General features: G+C 43.1%; 1 protein-coding gene across 1 annotated transcript in view; it reads left to right on the top strand.

Annotated features, from left to right (window-relative positions):
- LOC126194954 (lysosomal-trafficking regulator) overlaps nucleotides 1-21148 on the top strand; it is a 304398-nt gene that overhangs the window by 194483 nt on the left and 88767 nt on the right. Inside the window, exons 21-22 of the mRNA XM_049933343.1 lie at nucleotides 7407-7639; nucleotides 14578-14736. Of these exons, the coding sequence (XP_049789300.1) occupies nucleotides 7407-7639; nucleotides 14578-14736 (392 nt within the window). The remainder of the gene's footprint in view (nucleotides 1-7406; nucleotides 7640-14577; nucleotides 14737-21148) is intronic.

Below are 21148 nucleotides of genomic sequence, written 5' to 3'. Positions count from 1 at the left end.
AGACACGATTGCAGAACTCTTAGCAGAGCATTATGCTCAGAGTTCCGCTTCTACGAATTACCTGCTGGGCTTCTGCTCCCTGAAAGAGTGGTTGGAACGTCGGAGCCTTTCATTCCAAACGTGCCACCCCAAATCGTACAGTGCTCCATTCAGTGAGTGGGAATCCCAAAGTGCTCTAGCTGCTTGCCCTGATACGGCTCCTGGGCCAGATCACATCAACTATCAGATGCTCTGACACCTCTCGGTGGACGACCAGCAACATCTCTTTGTCCTTTTCAACTGTATCTGGGTTGAGGGTGAGTTCCCATCACAATGGCGGGAAAGCATCTACAAGCATCGTCATACCAGTTTTGAAACCGGGCAAGAACCCACTGGAAGTGGACAGCTACTGCCCCATTAACCTCACCCATGTTCTGTGCAAGATGCTCAAATGCATGGTGAGCCAGAGATTGAGTTGGCTACTTGAGTCTCGGGGCCTTCTGGCTCCATCTCAGGCTGGGTTCCGAAAGGGCCGCTCTGCCACTGATAATCTGGTCTGCCTTGAGTCTGCCATCCATATAGCCTTTGCCCGCTGTCAGCATCTGGTTGCCGTCTTTTTTACATGTGGAAGGCATACGATACAACGTGGCGACATCAGATCCTCACCATGCTTCATGGGTGGGGTCTCAGGGGCCCACTCCCAATTTTTATTCAAAATTTTCTGTCGCTTCATTCCTTCCACATGCAAGTTGGTTCCTCCCATAGTTCCTCCCAAGTCCAGGAGAATGGGGTCCCGCAAGGCTCTGTCTTGAGTGTGTGTCTCTTTTTAGTTGCTGTCAATGGGCTCGCTGCAGCTGTGGGAACATCCGTATCAGCTTCTTTGTATGCTGACGGCTTTTACCTGTACTATAGCTCCGCTGGAATTGCAGTTGCTAAACAGAAGCTGCAGGGCGCTATCTGCAAGGTGCAGTCTTGGGCTGTAATGCGCGGCTTCTGGTTTTCGGCCACCAAGACTTGCGTCACGCAGTTCTGTCGGCGTCGCCCTGTTCACCCTGAGACAGGGCTTTATCTTAATAGTGAACCTCTTGCTGTGGTGGAGACACATCGTTTTTGGGGATTGCTATTTGATACCCGGTTGACTTGGCTCCCTCATATTCAGCAGCTTAAACAAACGTGCTGGTGGCATCTCAACGCTCTTCGCTGCTTGAGTCACACCAGCTGGGGGTGCCAATTGGTCTACCCTTCTACGACTGTATCAGGTGTTGATTCAGTCCCGTCTCGATTATGGGAGCCTGGCTTACAGCTTGGCATCGCCTACTGCATTGCGGTTGCGTGATCCCATACTTCACTGCGGGATCCGACTCACAACTGTAGCTTTCCACATAAGCCCTGTCAACAGCCTACTTGTGGAGGCTGGTATATCTCCATTGCGGATCCAGCATGAACGACTACTGGCCACTTATGCTGTACATGCTTGAGCTTGGGGGCATCCAAATTACTGTCTCTTGTTCCCCAACTCGGTCGTCGATCTTCGAGAACGGCGGCCCCAATCAGGGTGTACGATTGTGGGTCGCGTCTGGTCTCTTGTCTCTGGGCTAGAGCTTTTCCCTTTCCCCCCTCTTTTCTGGGCCAATGTACACATACTCCCATGGTGTGTGCCCCGCCCATGCCTTCAGCTGGATTTGGCGCAAGATTTGAAAGACGCAGTCACTCCTGAGGCTCTCCGCCGCCGCTTTCTTTCCACCCTTGCCGCATTTTCCGGCTCCACCTTAGTCTATACTGATGGTTCAATGGTTGCTGGTTGAGTTGTTTATGTTTTTACTGTTGGGGATCATTCTGAACAACGCTCGTTGCTGGATGCCTGCAGTGTTTTCACTGCAGAGCTTGTAGCCATCTCTCGCACCTTAGAGTATATCCGCTCCTGCTCAGGTGAGTCCTTCATTATCTGTAGTGACTCCCTGAGTCGTTTACGAAATATCGACCAGCGTTTTCCTTGCTCTTGTCTGGTGATGGCTATCCAGGATTCCATCCATACTCTTGCCCGTTGTTGGCACTCCGTGGTTTTTGTGTGGATCCCGGGTCATGTCAGCATCCCAGGTAATGAACGTGTTGACACGCTTGCCAAACAGGCTATCAGTGCACCAGCCCTGGAGATTGGCCATCTGGAATGTGATCTCCAGTCAGTATTGCAGCAAAAAGTCCTTGGTACATGGGGTGATGAGTGGCGCACCCTGCCCTCCCCCAACAAACTTCGGGTCATTAAGGAGACTACAGGTGTGTGGCGCTCCTCCTTGCATGCCTCTCGCAAGGACTCAGTTGTTCTCTGCCAGCTACGCATTGGCCACACCTGCCTGACGTATGGTCATATATTGCGCTGCATGAACCCACCTCTATGTCGCTGTGGATCAGCGTTGGCAGTGGTCCACATCTTGTTGCCCTGTCCGCTTTTAACTGTGCTCAGGCAAACGTTTGCACTGTCTGATACGCTCCCTGCCCTTTTATCGGATGTCGCTGCAATGGCAGGCTTAGTTTTGAGTTTTATTCGAGCAGGGGGCTTTTATCACTCGATCTGAGGGTTTGTCTCTCTTTTTGTGTTGAGTCTGGCCTTTGGCCTATGGTTTTGGATTGAGGTTTTTAGTGTCTGTCTTGTTGGTTGGCTTTTCGTTTTTTTGTTTCCATGCTCGGCCAACCACTGTAACACTCTGTGTGCTTTTAATTCCACTTTTCTGGTCTTTGTCTATGTCTTTCTTGTTCTGTGTCATCCCTTGTCATCTCTGTTGCTTGTTTTTCTTCCTTGTGGGTGTTTCATTATCGTGGAAACAGGGACCGATGGGCTTTGTAGTCTGGTTCCTTCAACCACACAAACCAACCAACCAACCTTCTGTTGATTGTGCGTAATGTGTAGTCACTTTTAATTCCTCTTTCATCTTCATGTTCTATGGTTCGGACATAGGCTTGTATGACCAAAGTTGTTTTCCAACTCAAAAAACAAAACAAATAAACCATTCCTAGTCTTGGGAGACTTCAATGCCCATAACCCTTTGTGAGGTGGAACAGTGATCACTGGCCATGGTAAAAACATTGAAATTTTGCTGGCACAACATGATCTTTGTTTCTTGAACTCTGGTGCCCTGACGCACTTCAGTGTGGATGTGGTCATTGATCTCTTCTTTTGCAGTCCTGTCTTCTACTATTTATCCACTGAATGGCCCATGATGACTTGTGTGCTGATGACCACTACCCGATCTTCCTGTCCCTTCGTCAGCATTGCTCCCCTGGACTCCCGCCCAGATGGATTCTCCCTAATGCTGACTGGGATGGGTTCACCTCTGCTGTTGTCCTTAGGTCTCTGTCACAATGCTGTTTCGATGCGGCTGTTGGCAGCTATTCTTTTGGCAGCCAACAGGTCATCCCCTCTTTCTTGGGATTCCCCCATTCGAAGGTGGTACTCTGGTGGGCCCAAACATTGCTGCAGTCATTATAGATTTTAGGTGGGCTCTCGAATGCTATAAGTGACAACCTTCACTGTATAACCTCATTGCCTTTGAATGGCTCTGTGCCCATGTTTGCTATCTCATAAAACAATGAAAGTAAGAATCCATGAAACAGTACATTTCCACCATGGGATCATGTACCGCTCCATCACAGGTATGGGCAAAGATAAGCCAACTCTACAGTTTACAGTCCCCTGCAGATGTGCCAAGTATGTCCTTAGATTTTACCATTTATTCTGATCCAGACACTGTCTCCGAGAGTTTTGCTTAGCATTATGCTTATGCGTATGCATCTGAGAACTACCACCCCGACTTTCAGCTCATAAAACAGTGGGAGGAGCGAATGTGCTTATCTTTTATTATCCACAACCTGGAGCCATATAATGCTCCTTACAGTGAACGTGAACTCTCCAGTGCCGTTGCCCGTAGCCGCGATATGACTCCAGGGTCAGACTGCATCCACAACCAAATGCTGAAACATCTCTCAGTGAATTGTCAGCATCACATCCTTGTCCTCTTTAATCAGTTCTGGAATGAGAGTGAGAAAGTTCGATATTTCCAGTACTGAAACTAAATAAGAACCCCCTGAATATGGACAGTTATCGCCCAGTCATCCTTACCAACATTCTCTGTAAGTTGCTTGAACGCATGGTGAGCAAAAGGCTTTGTTGATTCCCTGAGTCTTGTGGCCTTTTGGCTGTATCTCACGATAGTTTTCACAAAGGCTGCTCCACTACTGATAATTTTGTTTACTTGGAGTCGTCAGCACCTCATTGCTGTCTGTTTCGACCAACAGTAGGCTCATGACATGACACGGTGTCTCCATGTCCTTACTACATTATATGAGTGGTGTCTCCAGGGTTCACTCCCAATTTTTGTCAAGAACTTCGTGTTGAACCATACATTCCAGGTTCAAGTGGATGCTTCACTCAGTTACCCCCATATCCAAGAGAATAGGATCGCACAGGGGCCTGTACTGAACATCCCCCTATTTCTGCAGACTATTGATGGTCTAGCAGCAGCAGTGGAGTCTTCAGTATCGCCCTCCTTACATGCTGACAATTTTTGCTTTTATTCTTGCTCCTCTAGTGTAGTTGTTGCTGGGTGTCACCTATAGGATGCCATATGAAAGGCACAGTCATGGGCTCCTACACATGGCTTTTGGTTTTGAGCCACCAAGACTTGTGTTACGCACTTCTGCTGCCTTCATACTGCCCACCCGCCGTAGTTGAAACACACCGCTTTCTGGGACTAGTCTTCGATTCCTGGCTGACGTGGCTTCCCCACCTTCGCCAACTTAAGCGAAAATACTAGCAACAGCGCAGTACACTCCACTGCCTTGGTAACACTAGCTGGGGTGCAGATCACTCTACCCTTTTGTGTCTCTACAAAGCCCTGATTCTGTCCCATTTTGATTATGGGAGTCTTGGATATGGTTCAGCATCACCCTCAGCTTTGCAGATATTGAATCCTATTCATCATTGTGGAGTCAGGTGTGTGACAGAAGCCTTCCAAACTAGCCCTGTGAACAGCCTACTAGTCAAGGCTGGATTCCCTCCATTACCTATCAGGTGCCAACAACAACAGCTGCTGAATTATGCTATACACATTCATAGTTTCTCCAGGCATCCCAACTATTGTGTCCTTTTCCCTGGAAGGGTGCTCCACCTCCCACAGTTGCTGGACGTCTCCAGTGTCTCTGTTTGGGACTGCAACTTCCTCCACTGTTGTCACCTGTTCTTGGCGGTCCTTGAGAAGTATATGGGTTCAGAATTGATAGTCACAGATGGCTCAACAGTTGATGGAAAAACGGGCTTTCCATTCACGTATGCACTGTACAGTGAACTCCACTTTCTGCCAGACGGCTGCACTGTCTTCACTGCTGAATTGATGGACATTAAATTAGCACTTAGCCATGTTCATTCTTGCACTGGCAAGAGTATCCTAATCTGTAGTGACTCCCTTAGCAGCCTTCACGCTGTAGTCCAGTGCTACTCTTCTCACCCACTAGTTATGTCTATCCAGGGTCTTGTCTCTGGCCTCCATCAACTTGGGCAGCCTTTTGTTTTCGTTTGGAACCCCGATCGTGTTGGGATTTTGTGAAATGAATGAGCAGACTGATAGGCCAAGCTGCCTGCCAGGATGCTGATTCTGGAAATAGGAGTCCCATTACCTGACCTTTGGTCACTTATATGCCATAGATTGCTGGAAGTCTGAAGCTCATATTGGTATATCCTGGTCTCCCCAAACAAATTGAGGACACTTAAGGAGACCATAAATATGTGGCAATCTTCCCTGCATGCTTCTCGCAGTGAATCCATTGTCCTCTATAGACTCTGCACTGGCCACACTTGGCTGACCCACGGCCACATTCTCAGATGTGAGGATCCCCCACACTGCCGATGCAGAGCCCTCCTGATGGTGGCCCACTTACTCATAGACTGCCTTAATTTGGCTGCTTTGAGGCAGCATCCTAATCTTTCTGACATGCTCCCTCTCATGCTATCAGATGACACCAACTCGTTTGACCTGATGTTACGTTTTGCCCGCAGAGGTAGTTTCTATTCAGCCCTGTAAGATAATGCTTTTTGGTACCATTGACTGCCTGTGGGGTTTGTGGGGCACCCCTCTCCAGCTCTCCCAACCCCTCCAGGGGTCCGTTGGTGGCCATTACTGGGTGGCCCATCCTGTTCTCTTTTCTTTTCTTGGTTATAATGCCTTGTGTTGACTGATCTCTTAATGACATGTCTGTGCTGTCTCTTTTTGTATTTTACCTCTGTTTATCATCATCTTAGTTAGACTTAGGCTTTCAAGAATATGCCTTTCGCCTCCTTCCCTTGATGGCTACTCATGGTTTGCCGCTTAACAGATGAAGGGATGGATGAATTTGCAGTCTAGTCCCTTTCCTTCACACCATCTTCATATAATAATACAGATGGTGCGACTACCTTAAAGCACTCACATCATGAACAGACTGTCCAGTATACTTCTACAGGTGAGATTTCTGAGCTTGGAAAGGGGTGTAACATTCTCGAAATCCCAGCACTGTGCCATTAAAAAATTTAATTTGAAGATACCAGTTCCTTGCCAAGCAGTGTTCTTTATTCGTACTTTTGAGCCACTGTAGTTCTTTGTTCTTGACAGTCTTCATGCTTTCCACATGCTGTTGAGTATAATTTTTTTGGTGCTTTTCACCAGTTGTGATTGGAATGTTTCAAATATTGCAACTTAAACAAATCTACTACCCTTAAACTGTGTAACAGTTTCATTCATCCTCCCACTGCCCATTTTGGATTCTGGTATCTTGGTAGCACACACACAAAGCACACACATAAAATAAAAATTAAAAAGCAGAAGAGCAGCACCCTCTTTTTCTGGGAATGAACATTAGTTTGGAGGAGGCCAACAATGAGAAAGCAGATGAGCTTTCAGGTTTACAAGCATGAAAAAGGATGTTCAATGAGGTTGAAGATCTTGGTAGGGATGTAAAAAATTTCCAGACAAATAAGTTATAAAGTAAAATGGCTCAATAAGTTACTCAAAGTACCTGGAGACAAAATGTGGCTTAATTTGGGAATGTAATCAAGAAGAGGGGTAAACTAGTATAAAGAAACTTGAAGAGCAATTTGGTGGTTTTGAAGTATTCCACCAAAATAAGGGTAAATACAGCATTAAATCTGTCAAAGAAATATTAATGATCTTTATTGTTCATTAACAACAATATTAGATGAGTATTAGCTAAAACTTAAAAATTCATGTAACTAATAATGATAGATGAAAATTACACAACTTGTTTGCTGTTCTAGTCACAAGCAGAAACGCAAGATGTCTATATCATGAGAGAAAGGGATATGATTTAGCTAAAGTCTTGAGTGAAAGTGCTTAACAATTTGTCTCTTTTCCTAATTGTAATGATGATGTGCTAATTTCTAGGCGATGAGCTGGAAGGTGAGCCACTGGCATACCTCTTGGAACGTGATACATCACAGCAGCAGCCACGTGTTTCCACCGTCATGATCGAGCGCCTGCACACCAATGAGAAGATTCGCCACATGACAACAGCTCGCATCGTCACACCTGCACGGGAGGTGCCTGGTGAAGTGATGATTGGCGAGAGCTGCATCTACTTTGTCGCAGACAGTGACTGCTCATCAGCATTGTCAGAGGTTAGGACCATACTTGGTGGACACCTGTGTTCATTTTTCTGCCAGTGTTCTACAGATCTGAGGCAATGACAACAGCTGAAAGACTCGTACTCTTCTCAAAAGGTGTCACATTTATATTAGATTGTATTATTATTCTTAGTCAAAGTACAGTATCTCCTGTTGGTTAATTCCATATTTTTTCTCTTCTCTCTTTACTCATTCTGCCATAAATTGCAATAATGACCCTTGTAGCAGACTCTTTGCTGTGCCCTCGTTTTGATCTTTTATTATATTTACAATATTATTCAGACATTAGACATCCACTGCTGGATAAAGGTGACTTTAGGACTTTTATGTGCATCATCCTCATACCCCTCTCCAACTCCCCCCACCCCTCCCATACCACACCACACCCCAGTTTTGTAATATCATCATTCATCTTCCCTGAGATCATCACCTTTATTTTCTTATCTCTCAGAGTTCAGCAATGGACATCTTGAGTTCAGTTTACATTAGTGACTTGCATGTACCATGAGTCATAACTGTGAACTCTTGCTGTGATGTGGAACAAACCAGTTTTACCAGAATAGTACGCTGTGCCAGTGAAACATGTAGCAGCATGCTGATTGTGTTATGCCACATATTTCTCAAACAGTGATTCATGTTTGACAACATCCAATCCCTCTCCCTCTCTCTCCCCCTCTCTCCCTCTCCCCCTCTCCCCCTCTCCCCCCTCTCCACCCTCTCTCCCCCTATCTCTCTCCCCCCTCTTCCCCCCTCCTTCCCCTCTCTCCCCCTATCTCTCCCCCCCTCTCTCCCGCCCCTCTCTCCCCCCCTCTCTCCTGCCCCTCTCTCCCCCTAGCTCTCACCCCTCTCTCCCGCCCCTCTCTCTCCCCCTCCCTCCCTCTCTCCCGCCCCTCTCTCTCCCCCTCCCTCCCTCTCTCCTGCCCCTCTCTCTCCCCCTCCCTCCCTCTCTCCTGCCCCTCTCTCTCCTCCTCCCTCCCTCTGTCCCGCCCCTCCCCCTCCTTCCCCCTCTCCTTCCCTCCCTCCCCCCTCCTCCTCCTCTCTCCCCCCTCTCTCCCTCTCTCCCTCCCTCTCTCCCTCCCTCCCTCCGTCCTCTCTCTCTCTCTCTCTCTCTCTCTCTCTCTCTCTCTCACACACACACACACACACACACACACACACACACACACACACACACACACACAGACGCCTTTCCCCACAGCTTTGCTCATGTATGCATTCGATACATTTATCAAACTATTGAAATTCCATGATGAAACATCAAAATATAAGGAAAAGATAGATTGATACTTATTGTAAAGATGACATGTTTAGTTGCAAACATCTCAACCAACTCACACACAATTAGCTTTTGGCCACAGCTTCATCAGAAAAAGAAACTCACAAACATTCATTCACATAAGAAAGCACACCTTACACCCGCATGACCACCATGTCCTGTAGCAGAAGAAAGGACTGCTGTACACAATACACAACCGCAAAACAAATCCTGACCTAATCATCTTAGCTGCACGCAAAGGTTCTACCACTGTTGTTATGCATTGTAGTGACTACCTGGTGTAAGGTCTTTGCCAATTTCTGGCTCCTCCATGTATAACCTCTGCCCGAGTGATCCCATCCCAGAAGTCCAACATAACTCTCCAATCCCTGCTTTAAGTCCCTGCTCAAAGCCTTAGGTCCTTCCCAGAACCTCTCTCCTGAATCTATTTCCTCCTCACCCCTATGATATCTTGCACACCCACAGTGTAAGAGTTCCCCAAAATCCATAAATCGAACAATCCTGGATGCCCTGTTGTGGCTGGTTATTGTGCCTTCAGTGAAAGAATTTTTGCCCTCATTGACCAACACATCCAACCAATTGCGCATAATCTAACCTCCCAAGTCAAAAATAGCAACCACTTCCATCATTGACTCTCTACCATCCCCACACCTTTACCTCTCGGATCCCTACTCATCATTGTTGACACCACCTTCCTATATACCAGCATCCCTCAGTCCATGGTCTTATCATTACTGAACTCTACCTTTCCCAATGTCCTCCACACTCCAAACCCACTAACTCGTACCTCATACACCTTACTAACATCATCCCAACTCACTACTATTTCCCATGTGAAGGGAAGATATACAAACAAATCTGCAGCACAGCCACGAGCATCGGCATGCCTTTCTTCTATGCCAGTATGCTTATGGGTCATCTAGAGGAGACGTTCCTAACCTCCCAAAATGCCAAACCCTTAGTCTTTTTGAGGTTCATTGATGATATCTTCATGATCTGGATTTGGGGCAAGACAGCCTATCTTTATTTCTTCACCACTGTAACACTTCCTCCATCCGCTTCATGTGGACCACCTCAATCCAGCATGCCACCTTCCTGGATGTTAACCTAGTCTCCTCTGATGGCTCTATCCACACCTCTGTCCACGTTGAACACACGAACCACCAGGATTAGCAACTTTTGGACAGCTACCATCTCTTCCATGCTTAAAAATCCTTCCCATACGGCTTGGCTGCCTGGGAGTGGTGTATATGCAGTGACAAGAACTCCCTACCCAGTGTTCTGGGGGTATCACCAAGGCCTTCAGTGACAGTCACCACCGCCATTCCTATTCAGCAAACAGATCTCCTTTACCATTTCTCCTTACACCGCCAGTCTTTTCACCATTCCCAAGAACCAGCTACAAAAGAGTGCCCCCTTCATCAACCAAAACCGCTCTGGACTGGAACAACTGAACCACATCCTTTGCCAGGGCTTTGATTATGTATCATTAAGCTCCGAAATGAGGAACATCCAACCCAAGATCCTTTCCACCCCTCCAGCAGTGGTTTTCTGTCACCCACCCAACTTCCACAAAATCCTAGTCCATCCCATTGCCACTCCCAATCCTAGTGCCTTGCCACAAGGATCATACCCCTGTGGAAGACCCAGGTGTGAGATCTACCCAATCCACCCACCCAGCACTTCCTATTCCAGTCCTGTCATGTACGCTTATTCTATCTTGTTAAGAGGCCAAGCCACTAGTGAAAGCAGCCATGTTATAAAGCAGCTGTGTTGCAGTCATTGCACACATATTGGAAGACCACCAACCAGCTGTCCACCAGGACGAATAGCCATCGCCAAACTGTGGCCAAGAACAAAGTAGACCATCCTGTGACACAACATGCAGCTGGACATAACATGCTTGATTTCAAAGGCTGCTTCACTACCCGAGTCATCTGTATCCTCCACTCTACCATCAGGTTTTCTGAACTGCAGAGATGGGAGTTATCCATACAACACGTTCTCTGATCCTGAATTTATTCTGGCCTCAATCTGCAGTAACGTACTGTCTCCACACCCTCCACCCAACAGATTCCACCTGCTCTGCCCTATTGCCTCCTCCCTTTTTTTGTTTCCCACCCTCTTCATGTCCCACACTCTGCCAACACCCTGCCCATCTTTCCCCACTCTTCTCATTTTTGGCTCCCCCCCCCCCCGCCCCCCCACCTGTTTCTTCCCCCATCCCTGCCCCATAGCCTCCAAACACTGTTTCTGTTGGCAGTCTAGTCTCTACACACTCTGTCATACAGCACTCGCTCCCTCCCCCTCCCTTCCTCCACTATCCCCTCCCTTTCCCCGCCTCCTCTAGATTGCTGCTTCCATTTTATTTGGCAGTTGCATTCTGTTCCAAACTGCCAGAGATAGTGGCTGTGTGTGCACAAGGTGTGCTTGCTTATGTGAATGAATGTTTGTGTGTGTTTCTTTTTCTGATGAAGGCTGTGGCTGAAAGCTAATGTGTAAGTGTCTTTAAGTCTGTTTGCAACTTAATGTGTCATCTTCGCGATAAGTAGCAGTATATCCTTTCCTTACAATGTTAATCTTTTGACACATATATTTCAGACATCTCCTCCTTCCTCTCATCGCTCTGCCCACCTCATCGTCCGAACTCTATGTTTCCATCTCCTTCTTACCACTCTGTGTCTCCAACTCCTCCTCATCTCTTTGTCCATCTCCTTTACCCCTCTGAGTGACCACACATCTCCCCCCCCCCCCCCCTATCCATATCTGCATGCCTGCCTGCCTGCCTTCCTTCTGTTCATATCTTACTGCCCCTCTTCCTGTTCCACCTGGCCATTACCCCTTGACCCCTTCCACCTGCTTCCTGCTTATTCCCCCCCCCCTCCCCCCCAGTGTATATCTTTACCTTCCCTGTCCATTCCCACCTTTCCCAACTCCATGCCTAGCGTGTCTGCCCCCCCCCCCCCACCTCCTCTCTCTGACCATCTCCTCTGCTCCCCTGTCTCTGACCATCTCCTCTGCTCCCCTCTCTCTGACCATCTCCTTTGCTCCCCTCTCTCTGACCATCTCCTCCTCTCCCATTTCTCTGTTCAGCTCTATCCACCATCTGTCACTATCCATCTTCTCCCTTCCCATCTCTGCTCAGCGATGCCAATTTGCGGGTGCAGCCCCTGCAGGCATATTGATGCTGTCCAGGCAACATGATTCCTTCTCTCTCTCTCTCTCTCTCTCTCTCTCTCTCTCTCTCTCTCTCCCTCCCTCTCCCTCTCTCTCTCTCTCTCTCTGTCTCCTGTTCCCCACACTTTTTGTCCATCCCGTACACCTCCTTACTGTTCTTTTCCTCCTCCCTCTTTTCTCAGTCCACCTCATCCTCCCCATCTCACCATCCATCTCCTTCCCCCATTTCTTTGCTGAGCTGAGCCTATCTGCACATGTAGCCCTTGCAAAGGTGGCTGATAATGCAGGTTGATACTACTCCCCCACTATGCTCCAAACCAGAGGACCACGATTGACTCTGGCTACAATGCTGCCAATATTAATCTAAACCTGCACCCCATATGTGATGCTAGCTGTCTCCACCAGTTCAGCCAGCCACTGAGAGAATTGAGGATGGACTCAGAGCCAGAACAACAAGCATCATGATGTCCAATGAAAAGAGCCACTATGTGCAACCAGTTGCACACAGTGCATTTGATTGGAACCGACAGAGCCTTCTCGACATCTTGGATGAGACCTACCAGCAAGCATACCAATTGCTCACTGGCAGTCTTTTGTGATCTGCCCACTATTTCTCTGAGAGACTCCATTACCCGTCCAACATTTGAGCTCCCAGTAGCTAGCATACCTGCTCTCTGCACTTCTTCAGAATGGGCAAGAAAATCGGCCACTGGCTTAGCAGGAAAGGCATTACAGGCTGTCTCAGATGCATCTTCTCATACCTTTTGCTAATGTGTAATAAGCCAGCCATGTGGCTGAACATAGTTTTATGAAAAACACTAGGCACCAGTAGCTTTGAAATTTGGACAGTATAAGTTATTAGCTTGATGCTGCTATTTTGACAACAAATCCACACAATATTCCTGTTGGTCAACTTGCAAACTAAGATTTAAGTTCTTCAGAAGTCTGCTTGAAAATACACAAGGTTTTCTGATAGATAACTGCTAATTTGTATTTACTGAAAATTTTCTCAGTGTTATATTATTTTGGACAAATAAATAAATATTTTTCTATCCTGTACATACCTTCTCAATATTTTACTTCAGTGAATGTGCATTATTTTTTTACAAACTTCAGAAATATCATGGGCAGTATGTTGGAGTGGTTGAACTCTTATTTAACTCAGAGGAAACAAAGGGTGGTTATAACTGCAAATGAAGCAATTATTTCTCGGACTGGAAGACAGTTTGCGAAGGGGTGCCACAAGCTACAACAGTGGTCTGCATCTGTTTCTGCCGTATGTAATGACTTGCCATTAAATATAGATGTTCATCCAGACTTTGTTGCAAATGACAGCTCAGTGCTCATTGAAAATGATATCCTAAAAATAAATCACAGATAGTTTACAAAATATTGCAGAAGACCTGGAATCCTGGTGTCATCAAAACTGAGTGAAACAGAATGTAACGAAACTGATATAATCCAGTTTAGAGCTATTTCATCAGAAATTGTTGGAGTAAAAAAACTTGTAATGATCAGGGAATGACTGAATTAAGCCATATGAAGTTTTATAGGCTTAAATCTAGACAAAAGGCACATGTAGACTTCTTAGTAAATAAACTGAAGAGGCTAGAATTTGTAATGTGTGTTGTATTTAGTACCATTAAAATGTGCACAAGAAAGGTAGTGTACCATGTCTACTTCAGAATCAACCAACAACACTAGACTTTTAATGCTTTAAAATGAAATCATCAGAAATGTGTGTGGCCCAGCAAAGAGATTCGTGTCTTCCACTATTTAAATATTTAAAAATACTAAACATTCTTTCTCTATATGTTTATGAAATTTTGATTTTCCTCTGAGATAACCACCATACACTTGAAAGTCATCATTTCAAGAAGTACTCATCACAAAGATACTTTCAAATGTCCACCATACAGATTAAAACTTTATGCCCAGTCACAGCTATCTATGTGAGTAAAGATTTATTATAAACTAAAAGGCAGAGATATATGTAACATGGATCTTGGCTCACCAAAACAATGCTTGGTTAACCTTTCAATAGATATTACTGCTACTGTTGATAGAAGAATTACTGGAAGAGAATGTAACAGTTTCACCAAAAAGTTACATGTATTTTTAATTTAATAATGATATTGTAGAGGATTTGCACATTGTATGTTTTGAGGTAAATTACTTTTACATTTTATTAATATTAAATTTTGTGTATGAGCAGCTATATTTTTATTCTGTAGTAACATTTTGTAATCATTTTGCAATTAATGTATTGCCTTAAAATTAGTTTCTGTGAACAAACTATCAACATGAAGCAGAAATTTAGCATGGCAGAAATTTAGATGTGTAATTGAGAGATAAGATTTCACCCACTGCTTGTGAAATTGTCATTGATCCTCATTTGTTTTCATCTAAACTTGTAAAATGTTTGTAACACCTATAATTAAAATCATCGGGACTAACTCAAAGTTTTCTTGTATTCCAGTGGCAGCTATCGCCTGATGAAGTCGATCTCTCTTCGACAGCATGGAACTTCGAAGACGTGTGTGAAATCCACAATCGGAGATACCAGCTACAAGAGAGAGCATTGGAGATTTTCCTTTTGAATGGAAGAACATATCTTGTTGCTTTTCAGTCTTCCAAGGTTAGTGTGCACCTTTGCTATCTTGATAGCTTCCAGGTTTCCCTGCTTTTGCCACACCAAATATTACTTTGCACATGTGATAACTGTGTCCTGCTATGTACTCATAAACTCTCCTCACTCAACGTAACATAGCACATTTTGAACGTAGGTATGTAAGCATGGAGATGTAGGCAAGGGATTATTGCGTCATTCATATTTGTTATTCTTTACAAATACCGGTAGAAATCCATCAGAGAATGAATAATGTGTATGGGGCAGCATGTCTGTTGAAAACCATCACTGTAGATGAAGGGTGCTGCTGCTTTGTGATAATGCATGTTCTCATATTGCAAATTTGTAATGCAGAAGTTACACCAACTCAAGTGGGAGATGCTCAGGCATCTGTCCTATAGTCTTGATCTCTCCCCATGCAATTATCATGCATTAGGTCCTTTAAAAAAGGCCATGAAGTGTTGTTGATTCCTGTCGGATGCGGATGTGCGGCAGGGAATGGTTTTTTACCAAACAGGCGTCTTTGCTTTATTGCTCACCGTGATTGGTATACTGATTCTAGACTGTATGGCCTTTGAACAGAACTTTTGGATCACCCCTTGTATAGAAATTAATAGTTCATTTACGTTTTTCCAACCACAATACCAAACCTTTTTCTGCACTTGATAAGATAGAATCACCAAATGACTTTCCTCTATGAGATCACTTATATTTTGATCTTGTTAAATGTTGTTCTATGTACTTCTTATAACTACCCGCACCTGTGATTATAACAACAGGGTGTATACTCCCCAGGGCAGCTGCTGGGGAAAATGTGGGAATTTTTTAGAATTTCAGAAACTTTTCAGAATTCTGGGAATTTTTCATTGTGTTAGGTTTTTCAGTTAATTTTTGTAATTTTGACTGGTAAGAACTGATATGCTAACAAAGAATTTCACTTTAGCCTGCTTTTTCAGAATAATACTGCAGCAATAAAACATAAATGAGAGAATAACACCAAAATAAAACTTTAGTTACAAAGAAAATGTCCCATTTATAACAACCATACACAGTGCACACAAAAGTGTTCGCGGACAGCAAAATGTGTCAAAGGCTTTAGGACAAAGACCTTGCAATACTTCATAACAATAAATTGCTTTTGATGAGCATGACATCGCAACTGTTTACATTTGAAGGGTGCTGTGGAAAAGGGGCACATGCCAACAGAATATGTTGTGTCAGGAAATGGGAATTAAGGAATTATGATTTTGTATAGTAATGTGACCTCCTGCTGTTGTTAAAGTTACTAGATAGTGTTTTGCAAATACTATTAAATATTAGGCCACTTTATTACAATTTAAAGTACAGAAAATGAAATCCTTGACATGTAGGCACTTTGCATAGCACGTCATTAATAATGAAACTCCCCATCAATGTTTTCCTGTTCCATTGTATCGTCACTACCATCACTTATCAGTGACTGATAAAAACTTGAATATATTGTAGGCACAAATTGCAGTAAACTTTGAAGGTCTTTGAACTTTGCTGCCTTAATTTGATGTCCATTTGGATACTTGGAACTAACTGGCAATCTGCAAGCTTCGTAAATTGTCCACGACACTTCTGTAAACTAACTCGCTCAGGTTTCTCAGTTTGATTGAGTGAATATTTGACATATACAGAATGTTCACCACTCACTAATCTAAACAGCATTGAGTTTCTGATGTCTGCAGGCTTTTTGTCAACAGTAAAATTATGTTTGACGATACTGTTCATTTTATACGACAAAGACACAAAGTTGTCTTTCTTCATTTCAACCACAATGAATGGGTTCTTTTGTTTGCTCTTTCTTATAAGTTCAACCCATTTTGCTGGAGTGTACACAGCCTGTGTCTTTCTTTTCAGCTTCTCAGTAACTCCAAAAACCCTGTCACATGGCAGGAACACGTGACCAGGGAGGAGAAATTTGTGCTCAACAACATCAAAACTCTTTGTATCTTGGAGGTACAACCACAGACACAGGATAACATAGTTTTATGGTGCCCAACACACGAATCACAATAAATGATGAGCCTTCAATGACATTCTTCCTTCACCATGTCTAAAGCCTTTTAAAACACAGCTAGCTACTTCTTTGGCCCCCCTAGATGCAACATTCTCGGACCGACACACATCGCTGCCTTCTCATCACTACAACGGTGAATACGGAAATTATATGTCCAAAGTTGTCTCATATAAAAACTATTTCCGTCGAAACATATGGTGTTGGCAGTGCTTGTTGTCAGCCCATGTACAAAAAAGTGCATCACTACCATCCTGTTTTGACTCATTTGAGTCATTTTTCAGAGCACTCCATTCAGCTTCAGGTTTCTCAAGGTGTAGTTTGATGTCTGTGGATTCGGTGTTATTACGTGCCTTAGCAGAATCACAAGTATGACATTTATCACTTGATGGCAATTTAAAACCAGTATTATATTCCGTGGTGAAAATGGTTTCGTACACATGTGTTTCACTGGGACTTCATGTGTATTTTTAACATCTCCACAGTACAAGTGGTACATTCCAGCAATCGAGTGAATAGAGGTTATATAGGACTTGTTTGGATTCTGCATTCTACTATAATGTGATGTGTATCTTGGAAACATTTCAATGTGATTTCTAACCTTATTTCTTCTCTCGTTATCAATGGCATGAGGTCTGTTAGAGTCTTGCCTCTTCTATCCTGTCTAGGTATATGTACAGATACATGTGCTGTAGATTCATGACTCTTGGCATCACATTCTTCATTGCTACGGACAATCTTTTTAACAGAAATGGCATAAACAGCTAAAAATGCAGTCCTACACTCTTCAACCTCAGTAACTGGAGTGTCACCAATAAAATACCTGAAAGAAACCTTCCTCTGGCTTACTGTTGGATCCTTCCTCTTCTTTGGATACACTTTTTTGCACTTATTAGACCACATTAATCCAAATAAATAAGCATTTTGCATATTATAATCTCCCAACCAATAAAACTCAATAACTGTTGCCTCATTCTGTTCTTCATTCAGTGTTGAGTATTTGCAGAAACTAGTTTTGCAGCATGTATCACTGGCACTATGAAACACTTTCTCGGGCACAATCTTGTTTTTTGGAATTTATATTCTTTTACATTGTTTCTTAACCTCTTCCTTTCATTATCTTTCCACTCATTTCCTTTAGGTGTTTTTTTTTTTTTTTACAAGTACTGTTGCATTTTCTTCATGAGTAACATTAATAGCAACACCTATTGCCACCGTCTTGGAAACACATGAAAAACATTTGTAAAATGCTTTCTGATTGGCTTTCTGAAACCAAGTCAACCAATGAGATGAATCGACTCATGAGACACAGAGATACTGTTGTTATGAGCCTCTTTTCCACTGAGTATATGCCAATCCTGAATAACAACAAATATAATATGCTCTCTTTAAAGGAAGAGGCACATGCCACTGTGCTAGAAGTTCTCCTCTGTGATACTAGATGGCTACGTCTGTCTTCCTGTACCAAAATCACAAAATCACTGTGCAGATGGCATGTGCCCCTTTTCTACTGGGCCCCTCATTTCTAACAGATCACTGGAAAATATTGTGAAGGGTTGTTTGAGAAGCATTACTTTCAAAGTAAATTCCCTTTCCTGCACGATGAATTATTTTGTGTGTCAGAATGTGCAGAGAATTTCTTAAATCATAACACTTAGAGGACTAGCCACATAGAAAATTTTTGGGCCTAGAAGACCCAGCACATTTGTGTTTGATGTATCTTAGATGGTAACACATGCTAAAGAAGACCAGTCCGCAAGGTTAGTTTTTCATACTTACTTTAGATCTTTCATAGATTACAAATTATGCAATAGTGATGGCAAAAAGTATAATTATCCAAAGTGTTGAGGTTAGTTCTTGAGCAATTTCACACATAATTGGCTTTTCTGTGGGAATGTCAAATCACTAGACAGGACATGTATTCAGCCAGGTGATTACAAAATTTTTGGTGCACACCAGTGAAATTTATAATCACGCTTGTCAGAAATATTTAGCTGCTGTCATTTAAGCAGTGCTCTTGGGATTCGGCTTAACCACACCCTTGGGGAAAAAAAGCAAAAAAATGTTTGACAACCAATATTATATGTGAAAGCTTAGTTTTTATTGTAGCTATACTGAATGTATATTAATTTAATCATCAACTTTTCGTATTTGTGGGTTTGTGCTATTTAAGAGTGATATTGCTATTGGCTGGCTATGTCACGTGACGTATAATCTGAATATCTGCTATCATTGGCTGGTGAGGTCACATGACATGAGCTACGACTGGTTGACAAAAGCATATCATGCAGGGCAATCTCGACTTCATTGTTTTTGAAGCTATTGTGCTGTATTAGATGGAATTCTTATTCATAATTCTGTAATATGAAAACATGCAGTGTGCATGTTGCTGTGCATTAAAGATCTTTTCAAAAAGTGTTGTTTTTTGCTGAGTTTTGTTTCCTGATGTGCTAGGAAGTTCCTTGCTGGTTGTAAAACTTTTACTATTCAAAGGATTGACAAGTTTTACAGCTAAAAGGGGAAGTATATTTTCACTTAACATAGATAAAACATATTTTCACATGGGGTATAGTGTATTTCCACCCAGGAAAAAGTGTTCTTTAAACTGGAATATCCACAAACTTTTTTCCCTGTAATATACATCCAGAATAATGAGAATCTAATAACTGAAGAGCCGACTTTTTTGTGAGCTGGATGACCAATACTTTTTTAAAAAATCTTCTTGGAATTCAGTCCACAATGTGAAGCCTTCCAAATGAGATGTTTCCCAGTTGTCAGGATCCCCTTGTATATAGCTCGGAACAACATTTGCTTTTTTGTGTCATCCCAACACTTTGATAATGGTTTTGAAAATAATCTAAAAAAATCCTCTTTCCAATTTAAATTTTGGTAGTTATTTATTTTAATTTGTCCCTGATTCCAAACAAATGTTTCTAATAATTCTATCGGGGCCTCATGACTCTCATTATATTTCTTGGGTTTAATATTTTCCTCGGTTTTGAACACTTCTTTCTTCAATCAGTTTTTTATCCAATTGCAAAGGGCAGTGGCACAATTTCACAATAATTCTTCGAGTAAAATAGTATATTCTTCTCAAGTATTTTGATTCAGTAATTGTTCTTATCACTTTTTGTCCAATGCTTCTTTCTTTGTCAATATGATTTCTTACATATTAATATAATAGAGGGAAACATTCCACGTGGGAAAAATTTATCAAAAAACAAAGATGATGTGACTTACCAAACAAAAGCGCTGGCAGGTTGAAAGACACACAAACACAAACATACACACAAAATTCAAGCTTTCGCAACAAACTGTTGCCTCATCAGGAAAGAGGGAAGGAGAGGGAAAGACGAAAGGATGTGGGTTTTACGGGAGAGGGTAGGGTAAGGAGTCATTCCAATCCCGGGAGTGGAAAGACTTACCTTAGGGGGAAAAAAAGACGGGTATACACCCGCGCGCACACACACACACACACACACACACACACACACACACACACACACACACACACACACACACACACACATATCCATCCACACATATACAGACACAAGCCAAGGGCTTGTGTCTGTGTTTGTTTGTGTGTCTTTCGACCTGCCAGCGCTTTCGTTTGGTAAGTCACATCATCTTTGTTTTTTGATAAATTTTTCCCACGTGGAATGTTTCCCTGTATTATATTAATATCATTAATTTGAACCCAACAATTACGTTTGTTATTGTCACTGTTGCATTTCGAAATCTTTCCTGTCGTCTTATTTTCTCTTTGTGTTTTTGCCAGTAGTCTCACTTTGTATTCACCTTCTCCTTTTTACCGTAATCTGCTATACAATTTTATCCCGCCTATATATACTCAATAATACGTAACCCACTTCCAAACCATAACCAAAAAATTTTTTTTGCCGCTTTCAACGCTACCGCTGCTATAAAATCCACCGTTTCTAGTTCACAAACAGTTCCTTTCACCTTTTGAACAACCATTTTGGCTATTTCTAATAACTTATAACTTTCGCTTTATTTCCATTTCCGTTTTTCCCACATCACTGATAATTTTTAGCCGCTTCCCACAGGTTTTAATGTCATTATTTCTTCATCAGACAATTGTTAGCCTCATTTTCATAATCTACCATCACAAAACCACTCCTTTTAATACATTACACGCAGTTTTTTCGAAATTTTCCCGAATTTCTCCGTCCTTTAACGTGTTTTGGCGGCAACACAACCACCTAACCTTTGTGCACATCGTTGTCTACCAACCCAAGTCCAACATAGCCCAGCTGTAACCAACACCTTTTCACCTTTTTCACACCAGATCTCCAGTTACTTTCCAGTTCACCTTTATCTCTCCCCATATATTTTTATTTTCATTTTCATTTCAGC

The sequence above is a fragment of the Schistocerca nitens genome, chromosome 7 (assembly GCF_023898315.1).
Source record: "Schistocerca nitens isolate TAMUIC-IGC-003100 chromosome 7, iqSchNite1.1, whole genome shotgun sequence".
Taxonomy (NCBI): domain Eukaryota; kingdom Metazoa; phylum Arthropoda; class Insecta; order Orthoptera; family Acrididae; genus Schistocerca; species Schistocerca nitens.
This window is presented reverse-complemented; position numbering and strand designations above follow the sequence as displayed.